The sequence below is a fragment of the Eimeria maxima genome, genomic scaffold (genome assembly GCF_000499605.1).
Source record: "Eimeria maxima Weybridge genomic scaffold, Emw_scaff1220, whole genome shotgun sequence".
Lineage (NCBI taxonomy): Eukaryota > Apicomplexa > Conoidasida > Eucoccidiorida > Eimeriidae > Eimeria > Eimeria maxima.
Window position 1 is genome coordinate 1 of NW_013564230.1, and position 10,216 is coordinate 10,216.

General features: G+C 44.5%; 3 protein-coding genes across 3 annotated transcripts; 1 reads left to right on the top strand and 2 right to left on the bottom strand.

Moving 5' to 3' along the window:
- Nucleotides 1-273: 273 nt before the first annotated feature.
- On the bottom strand, nucleotides 274-2,279 carry EMWEY_00050150 (hypothetical protein, conserved; the record flags this gene model as incomplete). Its single annotated transcript, XM_013479571.1, has 4 exons — nucleotides 274-327; nucleotides 565-596; nucleotides 1,042-1,109; nucleotides 2,218-2,279. Coding segments are annotated over 4 exons (216 nt in total), but the record flags the coding sequence as incomplete, so codon positions are not given.
- A 3,882-nt stretch (nucleotides 2,280-6,161) lies between these two features.
- On the top strand, nucleotides 6,162-7,748 carry EMWEY_00050160 (hypothetical protein; the record flags this gene model as incomplete). Its single annotated transcript, XM_013479572.1, has 3 exons — nucleotides 6,162-6,363; nucleotides 7,034-7,165; nucleotides 7,636-7,748. 3 exons carry the CDS (start codon nucleotides 6,162-6,164, stop codon nucleotides 7,746-7,748), a joined length of 447 nt encoding a protein of 148 aa, XP_013335026.1.
- A 506-nt stretch (nucleotides 7,749-8,254) lies between these two features.
- EMWEY_00050170 (hypothetical protein) lies at nucleotides 8,255-10,201 on the bottom strand (the record flags this gene model as incomplete). The annotated part of the gene is made up of 1 exon (XM_013479573.1): nucleotides 8,255-10,201. One exon carries the CDS (start codon nucleotides 10,199-10,201, stop codon nucleotides 8,255-8,257), a length of 1,947 nt encoding a protein of 648 aa, XP_013335027.1.
- Nucleotides 10,202-10,216: the final 15 nt, after the last annotated feature.

The window sequence follows — 10,216 nt, forward strand, 5'->3', positions numbered from 1 at the left end:
TATATATATATATATATATATAAGTGCTGGTATATAAATATATATATTGAGGTGTAGGTACACCTAAATTAAGAATATAAATATTATTTAATTAATTAATTAATTTATTTTAATTTATTAAACATTTTCACTCAATAAAAATTGGACGGGCAGACCGCGGCTAACGCTGCAGCATAAATACACAATAACAATTCCTGCTGCTGCTGCTGCTGCTGCTGCTGCTGCTGCTGTTGCTGCTGCTGTTGCTGCTGCTGATGGTTGTGTATAACGTACTTGAGAGAGGGCCTGACCGGCAAGAAAGTGTGACGTAAATGGCTCAACTTTTCCCTGTAAACCACAAACCCTAAACCCTAAACCCTAAACCCTAAACCCTAAACCCTAAACCCTAATGGTCTCTAGAACACCCAAATGGCATATATAGATGGATAAATAAAGCGCTCCTTTTGTGTCCACAGTATAGAGGAAACAAAGGAGACAATAAGAGACAAAAAAGGAGACAAAAAGGAGACAAAAAGGAGACAAAAAGGAGAGAAAAGGAGAGAAAAAGTGTCTCCTTTTTCTTACCTGTTTCTGAAACATAAAAAGTTGTGGTAAAACTGCAACAGACTCCAAGTATAAAGCAAATGTCCATGCTACCTATAAATAAATAAATAAATAAATAAATAAATAAATAAATAAATAAATAAGGAGACAATTAATTAATTAATTTAATTAATTAATTAATTAATTTAATTAATTAATTAATTAATTATATATTTAGTTATATATTATCTGTATATGTTGTCCCTATGTATACATCTATATATATCCTACTACTACTAAATAAATAAATAAATAAAATAAATAAATAAATAAATAAATAAAATAAATAAATAAATAAGTATATACTTACATCAGCAGGGAAGAATGCATTAAGAGAAGGATGGAAAAGAATAGCAAGAAGAAGACAGGAGATAGATAGACCCCAATGAGGAAAATAATCACTAATTTTATCATAAGAAGAAGAGTAACGATATCTACATTGATATACAACTACTATACTTAATAATAAAGATAATGCCTCTAGTGTCTGGTATAACCAATCCCCTGATCTATCATAAGGTAAATACCTGCATGCAAGCAATAGGAACAATACAGAAAGCAACAGCAGCAACAAAAGGAAGACATGCAGCAGCAGCAGCAGCAGTAGTAGTAGTAGGAGGAGGAGGAGGAGGAGGAGGAGATGCAGCAACAGAAAAGAAAAACAACTATTTATGACTGGTGGGTGCGGAGGAATAGGGAAATAGAAGGGAGGACCAGCAACGTGCTTGCAGCAGCAGCAGCAGCAGCAGCAGCAGCAGCAGTAGGTAGCTTGCAGCAGCACCAGCAGCAGCACCAGCAGCAGTAGGTAGCTTGCAGCAGCAGCAGCAGCAATAGGATTGTGGAGAGAAGGAATAGGTGAGGGAAGGAGACAAAAAGAAACAAGGAGACAGGGGGGAAAAAAAGACAAAGAAAGACAAATAAAGGAGACAAAAAGGAGACAAAAAAAGACAAGGAAAGACAAAAGGAGACAAAAGAAGACAAATAAAGGAGACAAAAGGAGACAAAAAGGAGACAAAAAAAAGGAGATAAAAAAAGGAGACAAAAAAAGGAGACAAAAAAAGGAGACAAAAAGGAGACAAAAAGGAGACAAAGGAAGGCAAATAAAGACAAACAAAGGAGACAAAAAGGGACACAAAAGACACGAAAAAAGAGAGAAAAAGGCACATAAAGGCACATAAAGGAGACACAAGGAGACACAAGGAGACAAAAAGGAGACAAAAGGAGACAAAAGGAGACAGTAGTGTATATGTGTCTCCTTTTCCCTTATAAGGAACAAAAGAGCAAAAGAAAAGAGAAGAAGAAAAGGAGGAAATAAAGAATATCCCTAAGGAGACAAATAAATAAATAGATATAAATGCATATAAATGCATATAAATGCGAATAAAGGAGACAAAAAAGAGACAGGAGGAGACAACAAGGAGACAATAATGTATATATATGTATTTACCCCTCATAAGGAACAAAAGAGCAAAAGAAAAGAGAAGAAAAAAAGGAGGAAATAAAGTTCGAACATTTTTAAGGATACACATAGGGGTATATAAGGACAAATAGGGGCAAAAAAAGGCAAAAAAAAAGGAGAGAAAAAGGAGAGAAAAGAAGAGAGTATATTATATATATATGTGTATATGTACTTACCCTTCATAAGGGACAATAGAACAAAGACGTGAGAAAATAAGTAGTACATAAAGTTCGAACATTTTTAAGGATACACACATAGGTAAATAAGGATAAATAAGGGCAAATAAAGGCACAAAAAGGCAAAAAAAGGAGAGAAAAAAGAGAAAAGAAGGAGAGAGTAGTGTATATGTGTGTACTTACCCTTCATAAGGGACAATAGAACAAAGACGAGAGAAAATAAGTAGTACATAAAGTTCGAACATTTTTAAGGATACACATAGAGGTATATAAGGACAAATAGGGGCAAATAAGGGCAAAAAAAGGAGAGAAAAGAAGAGAGAATAATATATATCTGTGTATATGTACTTACCCTTCATAAGGGACAATAGAACAAAGACGAGAGAAAATAAGTAGTACATAAAGTTCGAACATTTTTAAGGATACACCTGCACATGATTTATTTATTTCTAATTTATATAAAACCATCAAGAAAGAAAAAGTTGAAATTAATGACGAGACAGTCATTAAGAAAGAAAAATCACCATCAGAGAATAAATGATATATTAAAAATAATACCATAAATAAGCCTGTCCATGCCTGTATACATACACAATTCATCTTTATTTATTTATCTTTTATTTATTACTTTTTTTCCCGTCTTTTTCATACTTTTTCATCATTTTTTATGCTGTTTTTAGGGTTTTTCTAGGGTTTTTCTAGGGTTTAGGGTTTGGATAAAAAAAAAAGAGGTAGGGTTAGGGTTTAGGGTCTAGGGTTTAATTAATATTTATTTATAAATAATAAAAAGGGAAGGAGAGGGAGGGAGAGAGAGGGAGGGAGAGATAAAGAGATAATAAGGAGAGATAAGAAAGGAGAGATAGAGAACAAACAAAAAAGAAACAAATATATATATATACAAATAAATAAAAAGAAGAAAAAAAAAGAAATATAATTTAATTAAATTAATTAATTAAATTAATTAATTAAATATTTATTTATTTAATCTATTAATTATATATTTAATTCAAAAATAATTAACAAAAAGGAAGCAAAAAAACAAATACACACACTGTTGACAAACCCTAAACCCTAAACCCTTCTGTGCATATTCTAACAACTGATTAGCTTATATGTCTAAATAATATATCATCTAGGGTTTAGGGTTTAGGGTTTATACTTGGACAGATGCCTGATGGGTATTCAACCATTGCATCAATTTCTCTCTATTCTTAACCACCCTCGCGGCGTCCCTGACGCGCTCCATCCTGTAAACCCGCACTAAACCCTAAACCCTAAACCCTAGTAAACCCTAGTAAACCCTAGTAAACCCTAAACCCTAGGTATAAACCCTAAAGAAGTATACTACTACCCCGCATATACATCCTATATGCAACACGGAGGAGTCTGACAGTACAGCAGGTAAGGAAAGGACTAGACAGCAGTCTGCATACGCTGCTGCTGAATGCTGCTGCTGCTGCTGCTGTTGCAAGTGCTGCTGTCGTTGCTTCTTTGGCTTCTGCTGCAGCAACAGAAGCAGAAGCAGCAGTTGATGCAGCAGCAGCAGCTGCTGCTGCTGCTGCTGCCACCGCATCCGAAGGGTCCAAGAAGAATCCTCTATGCAAGTCTAGAAGGCGCTAGTGCTGCTGTAAGCAGCAGCAACGTCAGCAGCAGCAGCAGCAGCAGCAGCAGCAGGCCGCTTACTTTTCAGTCGTGGAGCCGCAGACGACTGAGGGCGTCGGGGATTATTCAGGAGTAGAAGATGAGAGAGAAAAGAAAACAGGGAGATAAGAAATATATCCTCTAGGGGTAAACCCTAAACCCTAAACCCTAATAGGCAGACACCGCAGCTGCAGCAGCACGGGTATAATAGCAGCAGCAGCTGCAGCAGCAAAAGAGTAGGCAGCCTTCACCGAAGGAAAAATGCCTCAAGCCTATTAATTGGTCTAAGATTCTTCAGAAATAGACGAATTGGTGGCCACAAGCACTACGCATAGTACAACAACAGCAGCAGCAGCAGCAGAACAGCAGCAGCAGCAGCAGCAGCAAGTCTATAGAACGAGAGCCGTAGTAGGGAGAGGGGCCCACCAGCCAATCAAGCAGCAGCTCCCTCAGCAGCAGCTTCTAAGCACAGGCACCACATTATTCTTGTTTATTCAATTATAAAGAAGAAAAAACTAATTTTTAAATAAATCCTTAATGTAGGGTTTGTAGTTCTTATTGCCGACGGGTCTCAGGAGGCCTGCCTGCAGCAGCAGACACGCTGCTGCTGCTGCTGCTGCCGCTAATACTTTTGCTGCTGCTGCTGTACATTGCTCGTCGCTGTTGTTGCTACTGCTGTTTGCTATATTATCGTAGCTATGTGCATGCACCTTTATTCTCCCTAAGGAAGACAAACCATTAAACCCAAACGCTACACGCTGCACGCATGCGCCCTCTTAGGGAAGCCTCGCCCTTTTCTAGTGCCTTAGTCATGACAATCAGCAAACTACCTAATAAAGGAGACTTCCTCAGCTGCAGCTGAGCCCACTATAGTTTGCATGCATCCTGGGCACAGCGGCCCTTCAGCCTGGGGCTGACATGTAGTGCTTCTTGGGTGGTGTAACACACCCAGTATTAGTTTTGCACTTCTATACGCTTGTCCTCGTAGCCATAATAGTTAGGGACTATTAAGAGCTGCAGTTGCCCCCTTGAGAACAACGGTATATCCATCCATACCCAATGTAGTGGTGTCCTGAACAGCGCAGGACAGGGGGATTCATTAAGGGGTCCATGCAGTCCGCTAGTAGACAGGAAGGCTCTGCAAAAGTCCTCCTTTAGGGGTGTTCTCTTGTTGTTTTTGGTACCATTTCTGGTGGGTGGGCAGTATTCCTCGTCTAAGAGGAGCACCATAGGAGACCAGACTGACCGCGATGTTCGCACCGTTGTTGTATAGGCCCCTTGATGGTATGCCAAAGTACGATTGTTTGTCTTGAGCAAAAAGACTGTCGGAGATCAACCTTGAATGTGTAAGTATAAATTTCGTCTGGTTCAACAAAGGATCCGATCCTCATCGAGGCTGTAGTGTTTATAGCGAAAATTGCAGACGCTTGACTATCCAAGGAATTGTGTGAGTGATGAGACGAAGGGAAAATCGTCATACACAGGAGCTGTCGCACAACACAGTGCGTTTACTGGTATGGATTCGGGCTAATGCACCAGGGGCTATGTTGGTATGGCCCTTAATATGCTTAACCGTTAACTGGGACTTCGTGAACCAGCAGTGCCACCGAACGACCACTGTATCGTGTCTTCACACCGACCTTCAATCCCTGAAAAGCCTGGCGAACTGCCTTCTAGATAAGTAATGTGCATACATTTTTACTCCCGACCAAACAGCTTAAAATTCGTCCTCGTGTTCCGCATATTTCCTTTATCTCGCCGTGAAATGATTAGATCAGCACGCAATGATTTGGTGCTTCTTCGAGTTACTGGATTACTGGAAAAATGTCAACCCAACCGTCGTGTCATTCGCACCGATTCTTCAGAAAAACAGGTTCTTAAAATCAGGGCTGGAGAAGTCTTCGGCTGCCTGATGGGGCTTTTGCCACCTGTATCCTAACTCGCTGAACAAACGAGCTGCCTTTTTGCTTTACCTGGACCCACTAAAGGAGTGGCGTGGCTGTAACACCGAATGACACAATAGTTGATCGATACACAGGAGAGAACCTTCTAAATGCCGACACAAATGTACTAGTGGTAATCTCCTGGCTAGGAGGAGGAGCAGATATGAGTTCACACCTAGGTAGCTGAGAGCCGCTGGCGGATACGCACACAATGGAGCCACAAGCGGAAGCGGGCCAGATTGTCGGCAGTGTTGCCGGCTGCCTTCTATGTCTCTGGATCCCCGGAGGCAAAGCATCACTTGGGAAGATGCTAGTTATCGCCGCCGGCGGGACGATACCTAATATCTTGCCAGCTCATAGATGATAGCACACTTTTTACTGATCCGTAGTGATGTCGCCGCAGCTACGCGCTGGCAGCCAACCAACGGCGACCCCTTTAGCCACCAAAATGCGATCCAGAGATCGGTGTGGGACAAGCTGAAAGATACGGGAGACGTCACCGCAAGAGGACCTAGGGGGCATGTTGAGACGCTACGCAACGCTGCTAGGTGGTCCAGCGATAGTAAGAAAGCCACTCAAACGGCAAAGATCTTGCTGCCTAGCCACACATGGTCGCCCACTGCATACTCATCTGCTAACCGTTTAGAGTCTGCATACGTCTTTTGATGCCATTTGGTTTGCAAGATTTGGCTATGCGCGCGCCCACATGCTGCATCGCTGCTTAGCATTAGGTGATGGTACTAAGTAGCCTATATAGTCTTTCAACCTACTGCAGAACAATCGCTAACCCCCAGCCTCTCCTCCGCACTGCAGAAATCTACGCCGGACCCAAGTAGTTGACTCTGTGACCGTATGTGCCAGGAATCGCATCTCTGGAGAGCCCAGCGCCTTCTTCTTACGTATGCCGTGGGCATCTGCTCACAACCCTTCGCATCTGCTCACAACCCTTCGTTATCAAAAGAAGTTAACCAGTCAATCAATCACTTGCCTGGCGCCTATAGGGGATGAAAGTACTTCCTTCTCCATACACTACCACCCATGTCTTCATAGAACTCAAGCAAGGGCCGCTGCATGGAATTCACTGCACCTCTTTGGCCAGGCATGGGTCACAAAGCATAAAGGTATAGGCTAGCGTGCGACTTGGTGTACGCAAGAGCATTTTCGCCTACCCACTCATCGCTACCAAAGAATGGTGTGTATGGCTGTGTCTGCCACAGTGTTGTGCTTGGCAGCCTGTGGAAAGGCCAATTATGAAGTGCGTTTCGGCCACTATGCTGCTGCATATTTCGCTGCTGATGTCTTTGGAGACATAGGACATTACCCAGGAATTTTAAGAATCGTGCCTGTTATATGTGGAACACCGGGTATTCTGCTGGTTTAGGCTTTAGGGTCTACAGTTTTGGGTCTGGGGTTTAGGCCGCCTTTCCTACTCACTGTGTGGCGCTGGGTTCAGGATTCATGGGCATTGAAGGGGAGGATACCTGCTTTTGAAAACTTTTGAAGACACACTTTACAGATAAGGATAACGAAGAATGCTGAGTTCGACGGTGGTGTGAAGTGGCCATTTTTAAGGCACAGCGAACCGCTATGTGTTTGTCGAGATTCTTTTCATAAAGACGCTGATACCAAAATGAGACGTTTTTGGAGGGTTGTCCCCTCCTAAAAATGCTCCACAGGGAGGCCAAATCCAAATGTTTGGGGTCTTCAAACAACCCCGCAGCTGGTGTAAACTTCATTCGCTAGCCATTAAACGTAATATGTAGCGCTCACTTCAATTGGGAGAAGCCACATCAAATGAAATCACCTGCTGGCTTGGCAACGAATATTTTCTCAGAGGAAGTCGGAACGCCTCCTGAAGACGCGATGCAAGCTTCAGCGTGGGGTGCCTTGGGATATTTCATTGACTGTCTTCAGAAAGGCCTTGACAAGGTTGCAAAAATGCTCTAGGACGCTTGGAAGGGTCATGGTTACCTACTGCCGTCTCTGCTGTCTTCCACAAAGACTCCATGAAGCACAGTCACGGGTCTCCGGTGACACCTCACAGGCTGCCGGTGCTCTTTGGCTCCCTGCAGCTATTGCTGTATTGCGTCCGCGTACCACAATGATCCACGACCTGTCAACAGTAGGAGAAGGTCAATTAGAAGCAGGAACTTATGGCCACCCTTGATCCCTGTGTGGTCCTTGTCCAGATCCCGTAGGCGAATCTGAATCAGACAGCGCTGATGAAAGTGCTTCTGCAACTAGAGGACCGAGGGGGGAAGGGTCATGGTTACCTACTGCCGTCTCTGCTGTCTTCCACAAAGACTCCATGAAGCACAGTCACGGGTCTCCGGTGACACCTCACAGGCTGCCGGTGCTCTTTGGCTCCCTGCAGCTATTGCTGTATTGCGTCCGCGTACCACAATGATCCACGACCTGTCAACAGTAGGAGAAGGTCAATTAGAAGCAGGAACTTATGGCCACCCTTGATCCCTGTGTGGTCCTTGTCCAGATCCCGTAGGCGAATCTGAATCAGACAGCGCTGATGAAAGTGCTTCTGCAACTAGAGGACCGAGGGGGTCGAGGTCCACTAGATTATGCGTAGATGGCAAATGTGCGTCTCCTTGATCGCCTCCAGCTGTAGGTGGCCAAAATGCTCTAGGAGGTTCAAAGCGCCAACTAGGTATAGATCGCCGACCTCCAGAGACTAGTGTAGAAGGTTCAGGGCCGTGTCGTGGAACGTCTGAAGGGGGTCTATGAAGGATGGGTCTGGAAAAGCGAAGGGACAGTCCTTCAGTGGGTTGAGGGAGTCTCGAGGGGTCAGCGGAAGGTCTAGGCGATGGGAATTGGGGCGTTGGAAGAGGATTCCGAGGCGTAGGGCTTCCAGTTGAAGACGCTGTTAGTGGGAACACCGTTCTGATATATCCACTGGGGCTCAGAGTAGCCGCGGGTATTGGGCGCGGCAAGGGAAGAGGGTGAGGGAAAGCTGCTAGTGAATCCACTTCAAAGCCAAAGGGAGATGGAGCGTACCACCAAACATAACTGGCATCAGAAGAGACAGGGTGTATATGATGCTGCATACCCGCTTGATGGCGATACCGTATCGTTGTATGCAGGGGCGCATTTGCTCGGAGAACAGAATTTGCCGTAGAAGAATTGAACATGGACCATTCTTGGGCCATTGCAGCGTGCTGCGATTCGTACCCACTTGGAGTGGAGTGGGGAGGGGATTGCTCCCAACGCTCTGCTTGGGCAATGGGAATGTTTTGTTGCGAGTCTGCAGGAGACGACTGAGTTGGGTCGAGCAATGGCAGGTTCACCAACGTGTTGCTTGTAGTCAGCAGGGGTCCTTGGCGGGGGACAGGAGAGGGGAGTGGATGATGCAAGGCGTGTGCCAGTACACTGTTTGTCGCAGTCGCTGGTTGATCAACAGCAGGTTGGGGGGTGGGTCTAGAATCATCATTGTTGTCAGAAATGTGGCTGGTCGACGGATGCTGTTGCTCGTGGAGTGTTTGATTGTCCTTTTGTTGCTGCTGGTCTCCATGCAGGTGCTGCGCGTCTCTTTGATGTTCGACCGGCTGATCTTTCCTAGCCGTTTGGATGCTGCGGGCAAGAGCAAGTGCTAGGAGTCCGTAATGATTCTGGTATTTCATTATCTGGTCCTCTGGACGCAGGCGAGGGGGTAACGGCCTTCTTAGGCGCTGTTTTTCGGCAATTGTAGAGACACCAAACCGTTCTTGCACAATTTCCACCCAGGCGGCCGCATTGAGATCCCTCCTGAGTCTTGCCTTGCCCGCTTGCCGTGTGTGCGAAACAACTTTGAGAAGGCGTTCTGCCACCTCTTCGGGGATCGAAATAGAGCTTTGTATCCAGGGTTGAAGTTGCTGTAGAGCCTCTTTACACTGTACAATTCGATAGGAAGACATGCGTGCCTCCACAGCTAGCTCCTTAGAGTTGGACTCCTTTTGGGGAGTTCTAAATTCTTCCAAGAGCTGTAATACTTCTTTCCCACGCCCTAGCGTCTGAAAACTCTGGCCAACAGCTTCTAGTTGTGCCAAAGCCCGTTGTCCTTCCTGCAAAATGAAATCTAGTGTCCGCTGCCGCTCCAATTCTACCTGTGGAGTTGAATGAACACCATAAAAAATCAATTCCTGTGTACAGATAGTCAACAGCAAGACAACAAGAACGGCCATTTTCTCAGAGGGAAAACTTGGCGCTATTTCCGCTCCAAGGGTCAAGATGCATTTCAAGTCGTTCAATGTCTTCAGAGCAGTCGACTCCCCTGTGTCCTGTTCCAGGACGTCCTCCCCTGCCACCCCAGATTCCACTGCCTCCCTCTGATTTGTTCCGTCCCCCACTTCCACGCAGCCTTCCAGCCACTGGTCCTCCAAATATGACGTCGAGAGGGACCTTTTACTCATACGGCCAAACAGCCT